The following is a 19129-nucleotide window of genomic DNA, read 5'->3' on the forward strand; positions in this document are numbered from 1 at the left end:
AATCCGCCATGGTTTTCAAAAGAGCTAAAGCATCTTAGAAATAAAAAGCAGAAAGCGCATAAAAACTGGAAAAAGACACCATCGCTAGCTAACAGTTTAGAATATCAAGAAGCATGCAACCAACTAGCCATATGCATTAATACCTCCTTCGAAGAATATAATAGGAAAACAGAGGAAAACATTAAATCTAACCCAAGAAGCTTCTTTAAGTATGTAAGTTCCAAATTGAAAAGTAATAATTTTCCATCTCGTATGCACTTGGACAGCGCTAACGGTAATAATTCCCACGAAATATGTAATTTGTTTGCCAATTTCTTCCAAAGCGTTTACACCAGTTTTTCGGAAGCCGATCGCGACACTGCGTTTTTCGATTATATTTCCAACTCAGCATCATTGACTGTGGTAGATTCAATCACCCTTGAGGAAATACATAAATCAATTTGCTCCCTGGATAGCTCCAAAGGGCCCGGGCCTGATGGAATTCCTCCATTACTTCTAAAAAATCTTGTAAATGAATTAAGTATGCCCTTGTTTCTATTGTTCAACTCATCGTTGAAATCCGGTGTTTTTCCTCAAGTATGGAAAGAATCTTTTCTTGTACCTATTTTCAAGTCGGGGAAAAAGTCTGACATTAAAAATTACCGGGGTATAGCAATCTTATCGTGCATACCGAAACTTTTTGAAGCAATAGTGAATCAAAAAATATATAATCAAATAAAAACACTCATAACTGAAAAGCAACATGGATTTGTTAAAGGACGATCTACAGCGACTAATTTACTTGAATTCGTTTCTTATAATATCCACTCCATGGATCAAGGAAATTCCGTTCAGGCTCTATACACGGACTTCAGTAAAGCTTTTGATAGAATCGACATCCCTTTGTTAATTTTAAAACTACATAAAAACGGATTCAGTGCACAACTGCTGAAATGGATTGAGTCGTATTTGACAAACCGTAAACAAATTGTTAGATTCAATGGTTCACTTTCGAAAAGCATCTCCGTTACATCTGGTGTGCCTCAAGGCTCCCATCTCGGTCCCTTATTATTTATATTGTACGTCAATGACATTACTTATTTACTGAACCAGCTAAACGTGCTTATATATGCAGACGATATGAAGCTCTATATGATAGTCAATAACGAAGAAGATTTCAGGGTGTTTCAAAATGAAATAAATATTTTTTACAAATGGTGCAGTAAAAGTCTACTTGAACTAAACGTGAAAAAATGTTCACATATTGTATTTACAAGGAAAAAATATCCGTCATATGAAATTGTTACATTAGGAAATGAGCCTGTGGAGAGAATCAATAAGATCAGAGATCTAGGTGTTATATTGGACTCAAAACTTACCTTTGTAGATCACTATAACTCAGTGATTCAAAAATCAAATAGTATGCTTGGCTTTATAAAACGTTTTAGTTATAATTTTCTAGACCCATATACATTAAAAACATTGTACACAGCTTATGTCCGATCCATACTTGAGTACTGTAGCGTTGTGTGGTCTCCCTTTCAAATTTCTCATAAAAACCGTTTAGAATCCATTCAGAAACAATTTGTTCTATTTGCTTTACGAAATCTAGGATGGTCTCAGAGCCAATTACCAAGCTACGAATCACGCTGTTTACTAATAAATATTGAACCATTAACTGTTAGAAGAGAATTTGCTGCAATCTCCTTTGTAAACGACATAATTAATCAGCGTGTTCAGTCTACTTATCTACTAAATCAGTTAAACTTTTATTGTCCGAGTCGCCAGTTGAGAACTAGAAATCTGTTTATTTTAACCTCTGCTCGAACTGATTATGGTAAAAATAGTCCAATCAATTGTCTTATGAAGAATTATAATAAAAACTACCAGAACATAGATTCTACTATGTCTAAACAGCAGCTAAAAAGTGCTTTTTACGGCAACAGGCACTTAAGAACCTAATATTGTAGTATTTAAAGTAATATTAAGATTGTACTACTAGTTTTAAGAATACATATGTAGCCTACGATGTTTGGCGAAATAAATAAATAAATAAATAAAATATTGAGTGCAAATTGTTGAAAATATTCTTACTGTAGGTTAAGTTTAAGGTACAAAAGTAAAAAATTATTTCTGGGCAAAATAACTCCGAAATAGCTATTGCTCATTATCTTTCAAATGAAATCAGAAGATTTGCTATATGTCCTAAGACGGCTAAGATATGAACGATTAAAATTTGCATGTTTTTTTTTTGCGGGGGATCCCAAACTTTTGGCTGGCAGTGTATGTACTTGTGATGTCATTACGCCTAAAGCACCAATTGCAGTAATTCTTGGTTTCGTTCGAATTAAATTTTACATTTTTTCTGTCAAAAATGTTTTTGGAGAAAATGCATAAAGGTGTTGCATATATTAGGGGTAAAAGAGACTACAAAAATTCTACTAGCTGAAATCGTATAAATTAAAGTTCGAATGGATGAAATTTTGAAATAAACAAACGCGTGATGCTAAACAATCGTATTCCATCATATGGAAACGAGATTTAAATGGTGAATCTTTGATTTGCATTTTGATGAACTTTAGCCCAGTCTGGTAACTGAATTATATTTTATTTTAAATTGGTGATTGTCCGAAATTTATTTTCACTCCAACAGTGTTGATATAGGATAATTAAGCAATATAAAGTTTGTAGGTGATAGTTTTATACGGCATCGAAAAATCTAAGAAAATATACATGTATTGCTCGATTTTTTTAAATGTCGTATGAGAATCAAAAATTTTATAAACCTATCTCACGAGGTGAGAAACTATGTCTTCATCATTTGTTAACATTATTATATTATTATTATTAACTTTATTACAATATTAACTTTATTACATTTTATTAAAATAAAAATTGAATAACAATGTGGTATACATATGTTACATGGTACCCCGTTTTATGGTATCTAATATTTATTGTAAAAGATATATCATCGCGAACCTCACGACCACTGGTCGAGGAATTATAGGAGTTTCCTTGAAAAAAGTTAAACAATATTTTGAAGAAATATTGATAAGTTTTTGGTCAGTTGTTTTGTTCTTGGTTATTTATAACTTTACATTAGATATGGGGCTGTAATATTGAGGTTCCTTTTTCAGGATCAAAGCGTTGTCGAATGTTTCTACTGAAATTTTAGGATTTTTATTGATTTTCCGGCGATTAAGGAGATATTTCATTTTAAACGCTTGACTTACCGTAGGTTTAATAATTGTTTGTTAAAATTGTGCTGATTTCATATAACGACCGTTTAAGCCTACCCCTTTTCTCAATATTTTGTCTATGTGTTTTTCAATCTAAGCTCCTTTTTGGCAGTTTGGTCTAAGAGTTGCGACCATCAGATTTTGTTAGCAATCTTCCCATGCCCCAGGAGAACCTTTCAAGTGTCATTCTGAGCTGTTTTCATGTAATTCAGAGGATCATGGTTCCGAGCGGAATAATTGAAATCTTAGTGTAGATGTATGTTTCGAAAATTACACGAGGTTATTAAGAAGATTTTTTTTATTAAAACATCAGTTAAATTTTTCAACACTAACTTTCATTAGTAGAAGGACGATACCTAAAAGCTGTGAAAAAAATGCTAAATAGGAGATTTTTCCCCGTCATATCATCAATCACACTGTATACTTCATTTTACCGCCCGGAGGAAATCTATCGTTGCCGGAACCCTTTCAGAATACGCCATTATTTGCATATTTCTTCCTGGTGCTGGTGCAATCAGTGTTTCAATCCATCTTGATAGGAAAGGAGCAGTGACAAAAGACCACTTTAGACTCGATTGCAGCAGATGTCCTTTAGATGCCCTGCGAGTAACCGTTCCACAAAGAAAAGTAACAAAACAGAAATGAAAAAGCAATTTATTCAGTGATACTCCTGGCAGACGATGTAAAAAAAGTTTGATCACAGTTTAATTAAAAGAGGGCCTATTCCGGTGGCGGCGGTGGGAAAAAAATTCTTCAACCGTACTTCCGGTTATTTTCTTTCACCATTAGCTGCGATATTTCACGTTAATTAATTGGGCCTGTTCTTTAAATACATTTTTCATATCTGCCATTCAAAAGCATTTTAAAAGCAATGCGAGTATGAATAATTTGAAAAAAAATCTCTATAGAAATTAACAAGCACAACATTTTCACCGCTTAAAACTTTTCCGTTTAAGCACGCTCACACAACATGAAACGTTTATTCAATCATGTACCGACCCATCAACAAGTTTTGAGCAATTTACACAATTTAAAAGTTATATTACCATAGGTAAACTATAATCAACACCTATCTTGATGATACAATTTATTTTCGCTCGAAGCTGGGCAGCAGAAGTCCGTGTAATTTCCCCCGACGACGCTAGGTGCTTATCTTGAACTTTTCATTCTGTTTTTCGCTTGGTACGAGTCTCTGCCATCCTTTACCGGAAAACCGTTCTAAAATAATCCATAAAGTTTTAATTGAAGACTGAGGAAGGTTCATGATAGGACGCTTGGATAAAAAAAAACTTGATTTGATTTCTTTTAACATTAACTTTGTTTAGTAATATTTCTTCAGTTTTGTTTCATGAAAAGTGAACGACATTAAAATATTACCTTTTTTCTAGATGATATTAAATTTGAACGATAAAAATTAATTCTTTACTCATGGGTCAAACTTGGCCCAGTAACTCTTTCAATGAAAAATGACACATACATATACACACTGACATGTTTGATTGAAACGAATAATTTTAATTAAAATTCATGAATATCTTTATGGCTTTTCACAGGTCATGAAGCCAATCATTGTCATCCTATTTACAAGGGACTGAAAATTGGTGTTGATGAACCCTCTAAGACCAATTTTTTTGTCGCTGAAAAATTTACAGCATTCCAGTTTAACGATAACAAACAACTTGTGTTTCACGAATAACTTCACGGTTTAGGATAAGCTTTAACCATTGTTCAAAAATGGGCATAACTACAGGGGCTAATAAACTTGGTTTTTAGTACTTTTCAGGTTGTAGTTATATGTAACACACTTCAACAATGTTCCTTGATTTTGAAACTTTGATTCTGAAATTTTGAAAGGTTTGTATTTATAATTTTTTTTATTGGTAATGTTCCTCAAATGACTGAGATATATAAATTTACTAGCTGTTTTACCCGGCCATGCTTCGGGTTCACATAAAATATAAATCAAAATGAGTCGCTTGACTTTTTGAAATTTTGGAAGCTTAATATTCATCATTATATGAAATTAGGCACATGTTTTGCCATGTGAGTTTTGTAAGTCTGTTTAAAGTTTCATTGAGATCAAGGCCGGATTAAGGGGGGGGCAAAAGGGGCAATTGCCCCTGGCCCCCCGGCTCAGGGGGGGCCCCCGAGGGAAAAAAAGATTTACATTACTTAAATCATACTACTTCAATTTCTACAAATCTATGGAAAGAAATCAAAACTAGAAAATCGGAACAAAAACAACAAGAGGCCTCCGTGGAATAATATCTAGAAAAGTTTTTCAAGTTAAGGGGCCCCCCTAGTGATTAGTGAAGAAGTTCTCCCGCATTTTGCGGGCTGAGAATATCAAAATTTAGGTATCGAATTTCAAAATTTTCAGCTCAAAATTTGGACAAAAATATTATATGTAAACCAAATTCGAAAAAAATAAAGAAGAATATGAGGCAAAACACCTCCAATTTTCATTTTTTTTATCGAAACATGTTAGCTCACAGTGGTAAGCGAGAACAGAGAAGCTTGATGATAAACATTTCAGAATTTTACCCGGGCAGTATCCTTCTTCTTCTTCTTCTTCTTCTTCTTTCTACTTCTGGACTATGGCTGTTTGGGCTGCAGTCCAGGGGGTGTAAGGGCCAGTGACTTAGACTATATGCCCTGGGCAGTATCCGGGTTAATACCGGGTATTATTATAAATTTTCACTTTTCAATCATTGTTTGAGTTGCCAATATCATTGAGTGATTTCATTTACATGAAGATTTCTATGTTTTTAATCTTATCTTTATCCAGATCCAATTCATTGAGATTATCAAGTCTTGTGGTGTTTTTTCAGTTACTGAAGTTCGGTTTCATGGTTTTTCTGAGTTTTGAGAATTCAGGATCTTTGTTTATGGTAATAAACTCATTTGGATTCCTTTTTTCAATGATAACTGATTCTGTGATCTTAACATTTAATCCCTATTCCGATTTTATTTTCAATCTCATTTGGCTTTAGAATGGTTAAAGTGTTAAAAAGAGTCAAAGTTCCTCTAATATCGCACTCGTATCGCATCGTTATAAAATCATTTATTTGCCCTTCATCCTGGTTAGAACATTTTCTGATCATTGTAAACTCAAATCTTCTGAATTTTGTAGTTGTGAATCAATAATGTATGATCCATTTTAGCTCATATATGCCTGTTCTTCGTTTGCTAGATAGCTTTTATGTACTCTCGCCTATCCTGTTAGAAGTGTATCTAATTCTAAGAATTTAAACTAAAATAACAATCTGTCATTTTTCACCCAATGTGGTTATAAGCTTCAATGCTTCAAAATCCCTACGTGGATCGGCTTTATGCCCTAAATATTTATTAATTTTCTAATCTTTTATGGTTTTAAGGTTTCTCAGGTATATGATGAAATCTGTAAAAAAGGCTAGGCACAATTTTCCCGTTTGTTTGGATAACGTGCCGCTATTAAGCCTACCCCTTTTCTGATACCTGATACTTATTCTGTGATCTTAACATTTAATCCCTATTCCGATTTTATTTTCAATCGATCTTTTTTGCACTTATATCCCTTGAGCTTTGAGGGTATCCAATTAAATTTTTGTCACATTTAGAATAAAAATTTGATAACCATTTTTTTATCTCATGAGTATCATATTCATAAACATATACAGAAACGTTTTTTTTGTGTTTCAAAGATATAAAATTGAGGTTCACATGTGGTATTATTTCTGCTTTGGCTCTGATTGTATTTTTTTTAACTTAATTCATATTTTTTTCTCAAAACTTGATTTGAAATTATGATTTAGATTTGAGACACTAAATTGTAGTTCGGAATAAAACTTGATTTTTATTCTTGAATTCTTAAACTTAATATCTGTATCTCTATGGTATTTGAGTTTAATTATTTTGTTTATTTTTCTGAATTTTGTCTTTTATGTTTTGAATCTTCAATATACTTCCCAATTGTCATGAGATAAATATTTCCCGATGAAACAAAAATGAGAAATAAATTTTTCGTTTTTCAGCTCATATTGGAGCATTATTTTTTTTTTATTTCTAAACTCTTCCGCGATGTTTGCACGTGATTAGTTAACAATTTTTATTTAAAGGTACCAAAAACTAACTTCTAAGCAGACAACATGGCTATTTGAAGACAGTATACTGAACTCATCTTCAGTTCTTTGACACTAAGGTTGCCAGCATTTTTTCAGCTCCTATACGGGCCGGATAAATCTTGGCAATTTTATCTAAAAACCTGGCAAAATCCGGGCATTTTTTTCTAGAAATTGTTGAAAAAACTCCGGGCAAAATCCGGGCATTTTTTCAAAACCCATAAAAAACAAGAAAAAAAATTGAAATAATTGTTTTTCATTAAAACTTATCAGTTTGTTCAATAACGTATTTCAGGTTTCCATAAAATCTTTCAAAATTATTTTGCTCAGAAATTTTCAAATTGGACTGATAATTAAAAAAAAGTGCATCACATTTGTTTTTTTTTTGTTGGATTTGGCAATAAAAGTGAAAAAATCCGGGCAGTTTTCAATGAAATCCGGGCAACGGAGCCGGACCGGACTTTTCCCAAATTTTGTATTAAATATCCGGGCAAATCAGGATAAAACCGGGCATCTGGCATCCTTATTTTACACGTTTGAAATGTTTTGTATTCTCTGGGAGAGCATTTGAAACTAAAAATCGAATCATAGGGGCCCCCCGAGGAGAATTGCCCCGGGCCCCCCGATGGCTTAATCCGGCCCTGATTGAGATTATTAACTGTGTTTATCGATTATTATTGAAAAACTTATAGTCATGAGGTTTTAATTAATAGATTTGCAATATAATTTCCCTAAAATGCTTATTCATCCTATAACGATTTTTTTTTTCATCCAATATTTTTCAGGAAGCTTTAATAGATTTGGCCTTATATGTATTATCTTCAAATGATAAAATTGTTTTTTATCTTTCTCATCCCCGTCCAATGAAAATCTCTTTTGGAGATCTATCCACTATTCAAGATGGATGATCTCCCTGTACAATGGAACATTCAAGATTTAATTATTTAGAAATTTCTTAAAAGACTTCCGAATCTTGTTGAACCACGTTGAAGTGCATGTTTTGCATGTTTTCAATTATACATATGTGTGCTATTTTTACTTTTTAACTTCACGCTGTTTTATGATTACTTGTTCTTGAACGTTTAATGTTACACTAATAGTGTTTTGAAGCTACCGAAAACAAATCATCCCTGAACCGAAAAAACATTTTAATGTTATGTAAAAGGTTTTTTTGGGTTTATTTCAATTTTTCTATTCTTGGACAAAATTATCCATTTAATTATTGTTAAGAATGATCAATGTTAAAATTCATAGATATTATGTATTTGAATTCGCAGTACTAAACAATTTTACAATAAGTTTTCTCAAAATTGGATGGTAGAATTGATTTAATGATCAAAAATAACTCCAAAGTTATACATTGGCCAATGAAATTGAATTGTATAAAACTAAAAACCTCAGAATTAATTATCTTTTGAATTTTCTAAACCCTTTTAAAATTTCCCGACGGTTTTCAAAGTGTTGGAATCCGCCTTCCACTCATAACTGTGAATCAAATAAATTTTTCTTTCTCTGTGAGGAATTCCAAAAATACAAAAGTGGTTGTGTTTTTAAAGTTGGAATTAAAGAAAATCGGTTCATTAATTTTTCTTTGCTCATTCCAAATACATACGTCTCGGTGGTCGAGTGGTTAGCGTAGTTGACGCTAATGGCTGGTCCACTGATGACATGGGTTCGATTCCTATCTCGGTACTGGGTGTTAAATGTTAATCTTAAGTTGTCCACGTTATTTATTCAGTCTGTAAAGCCTAAAGCGGCTAAGATGATGTATATCTTTTTAAATAGTTATTCATCTGAAGAAGTAAATTTATTGTTAACTGTTCAGTTCACTGAATTTTCTTGTAGGCTCTCAAAGCCCCACAGCAGCGTTAGGGACGACATTGAAAACCCACTTCTGTCCAAATCAATATCCTATTCCAAACAGGCAAGTACATACGAGTATTTTTTTTTATTCCAAAAGAAGACTTATTATTTCATCCACGAACCACGTGCTTGTAGCCTTCGCTAGTAGAAGAAATTTAAAAGCCCGCCAAAAATTTCGCCATCAAGATTTTAATTATTAGCAGGCTTTGATTTGCTATCCAGTACACGTGAACTCTGGATGGACGTATGCCTGGCCCATGGTGATGGACGTGATGGTGAAAACAACCCGCCAAGTGTAAAAATGTCGGTTGACAATATGGGTGCCATGACTTTTGGATCTTGGGAATAAAATTGAAAGTTGGTCCTTTTTCTTAGATGTGAGGGGCTCAAAACTATTACTAAAACCTTACCCTGGCCCAACTACATCTCAAACAAACCAACAAACATATATAGTCCAACTCATCTTTATATATTAGAAGAAGAAGAAAGATATATAGTACCTACTTGCTTTAATCGGACGATTTTGAATAGAGCAATCTCGGCAATCGAACATTTTTGGGAGCTAAGGCAAACACGATTCACTACGCTAAAAATGGACGTTTTCTTCGAAAATGTTCCACTTATCAAATGTTTTCTCCAAAAATATTCCGGTAGCGGATGTTTCTTTCCGTTGAATAAATTGTTAATAGTTTAAACACGAAAATTGTGAATTAGAAATTTGGTCATGAAGTCGAGATTTTTGTCAACATTTAACCTTTTTTAACTGATCCATATTGAATTTACTTTGCTTATATTATATCAAACTTTCATTTAAATATCAACATTATGGTGAAAAACAGAATATTTTAGCGGAATTTTGAAGGTTTTCCACGCACCTTCGGTAATCGGACAATTCCGGTAATTGGACGCACCATCTGATCTCAACAGCGTCCGATTATCGGGTGAGTACTGTAATTTTTAATTACATGTTATTTGGATGTACAGCACATATTACACCGGATAATGCAAATACAGTTATCGGAAACTTTTAAGAACAACACTGAGCACAAGAAAAATATTTTTACATGAAATTTGGTTGAATCTCCATTCTTCTATTCAAATACTTCAGAAACAAAGTTCAGTTTTTTTTCTTGTCCAGTGCGATGCAAAATTGTTTTCCAATTTTCACTTTTTTCAAATTTGCATAGTAAAAATGCCAAATTCTTATGATGGAGCGTTTCCAAACTATGATATTTATACAATTTATGTAAGATCTCAAATCGAAGACTAGATTAACAATTAAATAAACAGCTTTTCACGCTTTATCGTTCTCGATGATTTCTTCTTATAACTATGTGATCAGTAGGAAAAACTAGGAAAAACTGTTGTTAAATTAAATTATTGAAATATGTAAAACAAAGTTTTATATCGTTGAGCAACTTTAATTGGCTTTTTCTACGATTGTTTCGAAAGCAGTGCTAAAAATTACAATAAGTTCATATGTGTGGAATATGGCGGTGGTGTGAGATGACCCCAAATTTTCATATCGTCTAACTCTAGTACGCACTCTTCCACTCTTCCACTGGGACCATAAGAAGTCCCAATTTTCGAATGGAACTTATATTGAAATCAAAATGATACCCTATATCTCCCTATATAACTAAAAGTATTTATTTATCAAAATAATCCATGAATAAAAAATATATATATATGGGATTTAGCGGCCTTTAGTTAGCGGATATGCACTTGCTGAGAGAAATAACCGAGTTTGCGGAATACATAAGCTGAGCACCCGAATACATTGCAACATGTGCTTCGTAAAGCTTAGTTGTTTTAGAAATGGGACACTTTCTTTTGCTAATAGCTCGTTTACTAGTAATCGTACATTCGTAAAAATTTTGACAGCATTTTGTTGCCTGTGAAAAGTACTATCCGACCTAATTTTTTTTCAAAATTTAAAATTTACGCGTTTTTTAGATATTTACCATGCAAGAAAAAAAAGAAACAATAATTTTGCACAGTTTCATTAAAAATCTATCATTCTCAAATTGATAGCCGACAAAACCGTTGATTATTCAAAGAACTACTGTGTGTGAGTGGTGAAAAGTATGGAAATACTGTCAAAAATGTCCACAAAGTTCAAATCAACCATTAGGGTGAAGCATATGATCGGCAACTTCGGCTAAGGGTCATCAGGGAAGTGAAGTCTCATACCAGCATTTTTAATTTTAGTAAGCGAAAAATTAAGGGTAGATCGCTAAAATTTCGAAAAAAAAAATTTCTCCGATAAGCTGAAAGTGATGCCTCTTAATGAGTCATTCAAACCTAACTTCAAACAAAAATTTTTTGCTAGATCCACAGCTCGTAAGTTGTATATCTGGTTCCAAGGCTATGGGACAGATGATTTCTGATGAACGACAAAACTTATGAAATACCCTATTTTTAAACAAACTCCAGCGTTTGAATCTTATACCACGTCTGCTCGTGGCAAGGTCCCGAGTATATTAAAGTATGTATTTGCAGGTTATTTTGTATAAAATATAATGATTTGCCAAAATTCGGCTCCTGTGAAAAAAACAACTATTTTCAAAACGTAAACAATGATTTTTACTCTTTTCAAAGGCCTAAAAAGAGTAATCTTTTATGTACCCTTCGCAACCTACGATCTATACTAACCGATTATACTTTAAGTTTAATCTCCTCACGGTTTTACTTCGTTATTGCAAGATTTTGCCAGCAGAAATTCCATTAAAAACGCTCAAAAAGTAGCTCAAAAATAATCAAATTTGTTAATTTCGAAACGGCTGTATCCACTCAAGTGGCCTCAGTTTCTTTTAAAAGAAAAGTATTGGTCCGAAAAGTATCAGAAATTGAAGGAGGGGGATGTAGCCACCTAAAATACAGATTAGACGAAGTATTAGTTTGAAAAACTGATCATTATCATGACTGAAAAAAGTGTGCGCTGACCGAAGGGAGGTACCAAGAATAAAGTAGAATTTATTCTTACAAAAAACGATAGGTAAGTTTTTTCAATTTTTTTCATGAACTTTCATAAGATTACCTTCATTTCCTTCATAGAAAGTATTTCGATCAAACGAAAGGTTTTTGAGATAGTCCCATTTCTAAAGGAACTAAGCTTTATATTTATCTGTTACTCATATTCTGTCAATTAAATTAATTTTGAATGCAAAAACTATGAAAATATTGGATTTTCTTGAAACGCTTTTCAAAGCAACCTTTGAAATCATTGGATGTAAAACGCCCCAGTGTAGGCAAGAGATGCCCCAAAACATTGGATCAAATCGACTCAAAAACAAAACACAATGTTCGCATCGAAAATAAACTAATTCTGCTGATAAATTCGGAAAAATGTGGAAAAAAAACTTTTTTTCCTAAATTATCTACACATGCCAATAAGTGATTTTTAGACATTTTTCAATGAAAAAATGATTATTTGTAAATTTTTGACTCTATTTTCAATTGTGTCGATTTCATCCATAACAACATCCAGAAACAAATATGGCATGGAAAGGTACATGGTTACGAGATAAGTTTCTACGATTGTTATAGACCCCTTTGCTTCACAGTGTAGAGAGGGGAAAAAAGAAGGAGGCTCCATAGACATTTTGTTGTAAAGCTTAAAAACTTATCAACAACTATATTTGACATATGTATGTAGGAGGATTTTTGGGAACGAAAAAAAATGAGTTTGATTATTAAAGATCACGACCTCCATTCAACAGGGGGTGAAGGGAAGGACAGGGGACAGTTTTTTTGCATAAATCTAGAACATATCAATCAAAAACAACCATATTTTATAAGTTAGATTGTTTGCGTACGATTAATTTGAGACCATCCAGACAGATTAAAATTATCAGATCTTCAACACAAATTAATTGATCAAGATTCAGAATATTAATTTGAGTTATCTTTGTGTTGCAATTCGAAACTTCAGCTGCAGCTCTCATTTTATAGCGGTTGCTTACGAATTATGTTATAATTTGATTTAATATAATGCCAGTAAAACAATAAAAATTTGAATAATTTTTGAAAATATTGTTTGATTTTGAAAGGTGTAGCAAAGCACACCGGGTCAGCTAGTTTATAATTTAACTGTTGTTTATATATGTACGAGGTTCATGTTTTGTTATTAAGAAATAAATTCATTATTGAAATTAAAAAAAATGTTTTCCCATGTCGTTAACTTGTGCGAAGGAACATTTTCAGTTATTAGACAACAGCATTGATTTTATTAATCCACATAAAAACTTGAAAAAGGTTATTCATAAATCGTTGTTGTTAACATCAAATCAGCCTGTCCCGCATACAATGCTGGTATTTATGAACATATTCTTATTTCTGGGAATTATTAATCTTTCCTTCGCCGCTAGAAATCAGGCTATCGTTGCATATGAAGGCAGGCAGGCATACACTCTACCCCGTCTTACATAAGATGGTAAAATCCTGGATGTGTGTCCGATAGAGCCTTTAGCGATTTTTACGTGATCTGGAAATCGAAGCGAGTGTGCTTCCGGGAAGGATTACAGGTTCGCTTCCAACATCCGGAAAAATACGTGAGCGTATGCTTTCTTCTAAGTTTCACCTGCTTAAGTATTCCACATGAGCACCATAAACGGGCAAAGTTTTCGCGGTGCAACGAACTTTGTGTAATTATGTCACGACATGCACTGCTAATATGACTTCATATTCTACACGATTATTTATTATGTTGAAGTAATCAATTAGAAACACGTTTTCGATGCTGGTAGCGCAATAAAAATCACTCAGCACGGCAGCTTTGATTCTACTTTTGTTAGAACTTTTCAGTCCTGACATGGTGCTGTTACTTGAGCCTGAAAAATAAATTTGTCGTAGAATTTCATAAAACATAATATTTTGTATTTATTTATTTACCTCTAATCTGAATGAGCTCATCAATCGCTTTGATAGCTCTGAAAATATTGATTATTCACTCTGATCTCTCTTCAATCGTCGAATAAATCTTTAATATTTATTGCTTTATCCTTTCGTCCCATTAATAACTCATCTGGAGTATCGCAGCATGTTTGTGCTTTGCCACGCACTTTTTCATCAGAGGTGTAATTAGACACTTAGGAAACGCATGTTTCTGTTCAAATGACAATAAATCTAGTTTCCGGTGCTTATTATTTAGATAAATAGCAAAAAATAACAGAATTGCGTCTTTTCTATGGTCATCGCTTTGTACCCTATTTTTTTATATTTGTATTTACTTGGACTTATTATTTGCAAGCAAAAAGTAGAGATTCGTTCCTACTCTAGCATATTTGAGCACAAAATTTTGTGATTTATTTTGCTTTCAAATTATGGAGGCTTTAATTTTTTTTAAATTAGGGATGGAAGAAAACTTTAATTTTTCTCTGGAGCCACCATTTCTAGAAAATCAGACAAATGGTACACAAATAAACCTTAGAAAACTCATCAAATTAATGCATTTTATTTCAAAATAATGTTAAACATATTTTAAAATCTCCGCTTGTAGCGCGAATTGCGTTCAATCGGCGTAGTCCAACGAATCACCAATTCCAACACTTATGTATTTTGGGATTATCAAACATGAAAAATATATTTGTTCGAAAGTATTAAAGATTTTTTTTACTACAGTGAGCGAAATAAAAATAGTACCACTATGTGTTTTGCTTGTTAAAATATGAATGATTGAAAATCGCAAAAATTTTCTTCTACAGTTTGTTCTGAATTGTTTAACGGATAAATCAAGCAGAAGTTTACTTTTTTTTGACGTAGCAATTGGCGTTGAGGACCAAAAATGTGAAAAAAGGGGTGCGAAATAAGAATAGTACCACTTCAGTTTTTCCATAATAACAAGATTATTTTTAAAAATTTACTGTGCAAAAGTGAATAATAATGTTTCTACGAATTGTTTGTATAAGAAATTGCATTTTAAGGAGTTTTCTATAATTACAAAGGTTTTCAAGGGTTTTAAAAAGGGGGTTTTAAGAGATGCTCCTCTAGCGTTAGGGAATTTGAAATTTGAGCTGTAACTCTTTACCAACTTACTAACTTTCAACATTAAAATGACGTGAAATAATGAAACAAACATTCGGGATTTATTTTGAATCAGGAAAAAAATAGGTTGGAAAAAAAAACTTAGATTTTATTCCAGAGAACTACACTTATTCCAGTTTCAAGTTGTAGATGACAGCACTATCTTGCAGTTAAAACCAAATTAAGTCTCAATATTGATTTTCCAGGTTCATTTAGGCCCAAATTCATCAATTTGAGGTATTTTCGCATCACAGTTTTGTGGAAGTTCACGCTAAAGAAAGCTTTTCCGGATTTGCAAAAGAATCACCATCACAAGAAAGTACAACCGCCAAAACTCCTGCTCATCTCAACTTCCGATTCAATTGCAAATCATATCAATAATTCTGCTGCCGAAGAGAGTAGTTAATCAAGCTAAGCTGATATCCATAAAAATAATTCAAAATGTTCTTTGTTACCAAACAAAAGCCGATTTCATTAATTGTTTATGGGGGTTTGAATAGAAAACCAAAATCAAAGTAATTGCGTCCTTTTATCCGCAATATTACTTTTTATTCTCTATGAACAAACACACACACTTAGGTTACCTAGATTCACGTGGTTTTTCTTTCGATTACAATTTTCGGTGGATTCATGCTTCGTGATGAGTGAAACAATTCAACATTCAAAGCAGCTGTGAATAATTGGCAGAAAAAATAAATTACTAGGTGGCTCCAGAGAGAAACTGATAATGCCAGCTTCTCTGGAGCCACCTGAACTAATTTCCAATATTATCCTCATTTGATTCTTATTCTTATCAATAAAACATCTTGAAGCGTTGAACTTAAATAAGTATTTTTAATATTTCTCAAACAATCAATATCAAAGTGTTGCGCAATGTAGAATGAAATTTAATTAATCATCACAGATAAAAATGCCTGAAAGAGAATGATGCATTTTTTCGAGTTCCTCGCAAAGGTACTTTCTACCTTAAATATACTTCTTAATGTCGTAGTATTTAATTGAGAAAAAATTTTAAATGGGGTCTGTGCAGATTTCTTTGCTACATGAACTTGCTACGGGATTGGACATTAGATTGGATTTTTGCTCGATTTGCTTCATTTAATAGCTATCCAGTAAAAGTAATAAACCAAAATTGAGAGAACTTAAAATCTATTCTCAACAAATATGTACTCCCATAAAGTCGTTGTTCCATTCACTAAACGGTGTAATGTAAATATTTCCATCATCCAACGTGCACTCCATTAATCGACAGTACACCACTGGCTGAAAGAGAGCCGGCGAATGTTTACCGTAGAAAACTTCAATTTGAATAAAGCACTCGGGTGAAGTGCACCGATCTAGAACGAGTGGGTCACAGAAAACGAGCAGCACGCGCATCACAATAAATCACTGAAAGTACCACCAAAGATGACTTGTTTTATGGCAAACTTACCAACTACTCGTAGCTCCAGGAAGATGGACGTCGGCGGATGTGTTGAAACCTGGCACTCGTACCATCCGGCGTCTCGGTCTTGCACGAATTTTATCTGCAACGTCCAATCCTGAAATTGTGAAGCAATAGAGATACACTTATATAATGGGTACCCAACAAAGACTGCAGCTTTCAGAGCCTTTAGCCCTCCATGGGGCATTAAGTGTGCAGTTCTACGAAGTCGATATGGATATAGCAATAGACAGATAGGTACCTCCGAGTTTTGCAGATGTGTGGCACTGAAACGCTCATCGCTGCTGTAGGTCGTCAGTCCCACAGTGAGTAGGTGGTAGTCTTTCCTTCTGATCCATGATACCTGTCCCGAATGTAAGAGATAAGAATAAGAATGAGAAGAAGAAAAATAAAAACTAGTAGGAGATGGCGGAAGTATTTTGCAAAGTATAAGAATAAATATTCAAGTTTGCCGGTTTCGTATGGTATGTTTTGCATTCAAGAGAGCGTGGGTAGTTTTGCTTCTCTACTGCATCAGCCGCTCGAAATGGCTGGTAAAGAGCAAACATTGTGCTTTGTGCATCCGAGAAAGCGTACGAAAATCCGCCGTGTAATGATAATAATAGTATCTCGAAAACAGATAGGAAAGCGCGAACAAAGCACAGGAAGGAGTTTACAGGTTTACTGAAAATGAATGCAAGCTCATTTTAGCGGCATCAGCAGGCGACAGGGATTTCTCGACAATACAATCGCGCTGAATATCACATGGCAAACGCTTGTCACCTTCCATTGTATATGGTTTAACAAAAAAAAAACGAATGCGAAAAGGAATACCACTGAAATAAACCACCTATAAATGCTATCAAACGCTGCAATGTCCTTTTGTGTTATGTAAAAGTAGTTCACGATACCCATCTAGCTTTTAATTAAAATTTTCTAGGCTTTTTGCTCTTCAAGACACTATCAGCAAAGTAATTCTTGCTGTTGGCAGAACGCTTAGAGTGATAAAACTAATTAGAGCCGAATGTAATTATATTTAATTTTTCTTCATACTTTTTAACATTAAAAGTTCTGTAAAAATCTAAACATTAAGTTCTGTAAGAAACAGGGCGAAACTGTTTTTCTTTATTTTTTTGTTTTTCGAAATATTGTCTCCATTCTTTCAGCCCACGATAATGATGGATTAACACTGAAGAAAAAAGATAAACTAAACAATAGACTGCCCCAAATGACCCGACTTTTGAAAAAGTTATACGCTGCAGGCTAAAATTGATCCTGGGCCTAGTACAAGGTCTCATGCCAAATTTGAACCAGATCGGACCACGGAAAGGGGTCGCTCAAGGGGCCTGAAGTTTGTATGGGATTTTGAGACATTTTGTTCGAGAAGAACATGAAAAACCAGTATTCCGTCAATAACTTTTGTTTCCTTCGGCCGATTTTTTTTCAAAAACGAGTTTTCTTAAAGCCTAAATTATGACAAACAATTCATCCGAAGGTTGTATTTCAATTAAATTTAAGATAATAAAGTTATTAAGCTTCAAAAATTGGCTAACTTTTTTAAGGGTGATATTCATCACTGTTTTAATGAGGCGACTAAATGTCCGACCAGAACACTCAATGTGAGATGCATGCTGTTTCGTCAAATAATGACCGTTTTTAACCATTGTTGATGCGATCGATTGCAATTTTTTAATGTATTTCAAATATTTGAGTTTGGATGATATTCATTTGATAGTTCGGAAAGAAGTAAGGGCGGAAAAATACTTGACAATTTAAAAAAAAAAATTATAACCACAGGGGCTTTGGAACATGACTGAACAATTTTTGATGCCAATAAAAAACAAGTTTTCATCAATAACTTTGATTCCAGTCGACCGCTTTCTTTCAAAAATGGTTTTTCTAAAAGCCAAAGTTATGAAAAATAATTCTTCCGAAGACTGCATTTCGATAAGAATTAAGAAAAAAAAGTTATTAGGCTTAAAAATGGGCTTACTTTTTTACGGTGGTATTCATTACTAAAACCGTTTTTGAAAGAAATCGGCCTACGGGAACCAAGGTAATTGATGAAAAACAAGTATTTCATGTTTCTTCCGAACAAAATGTCTTAAAATCCCATACAAACTTAGGGCTCGTTGAGCGACCCCTTCCCGTGGTCCGATCTGGCCCAAATTTGGCATGAGATCTTGTACAAGGACTAGTATCGATTTTATCCTGAAACGCATAACGTTTCACAGGTTATGTATTTTCCATACAAATTTTATGTTGCACCTTTTCTACCTAACTCCTGATCATTTTTTTTCGTAAGAATAGCTTAAAGGACCTTTTTTGAAAAATTATCATTTTATTGGCTTCATAAAGCGTTGGTCCATGTGTTCTTCGATCTAAAAAAAAATGTTGGCAGTTGGGTCAGAGAGTAACAACCATTCTGAATAAATTTCTTAAGAAAAAAAATGATAAGAAGTTAGGTAGAAAAGATTCAACAGGCCAAAGGCGAAAAT

At 33.4% G+C, this 19129-nt stretch overlaps 1 protein-coding gene across 3 annotated transcripts in view; it reads right to left on the reverse strand.

The window, feature by feature from the left end:
• The window catches only part of LOC129755561 (uncharacterized), a 112838-nt gene that overhangs the window by 27923 nt on the left and 65786 nt on the right, over positions 1-19129 (reverse strand). For all 3 annotated transcript variants that reach the window (XM_055752114.1, XM_055752115.1, XM_055752113.1), the window contains exons 4-5: positions 16894-16995; positions 16641-16749 (exon numbers count right to left, since the gene is read on the reverse strand). In XM_055752114.1, coding sequence (XP_055608089.1) covers positions 16641-16749; positions 16894-16995 — 211 coding nt within the window. The remainder of the gene's footprint in view (positions 1-16640; positions 16750-16893; positions 16996-19129) is intronic.

This window comes from Uranotaenia lowii, chromosome 3, assembly GCF_029784155.1.
Source record: "Uranotaenia lowii strain MFRU-FL chromosome 3, ASM2978415v1, whole genome shotgun sequence".
In the NCBI taxonomy this organism is placed as follows: domain Eukaryota; kingdom Metazoa; phylum Arthropoda; class Insecta; order Diptera; family Culicidae; genus Uranotaenia; species Uranotaenia lowii.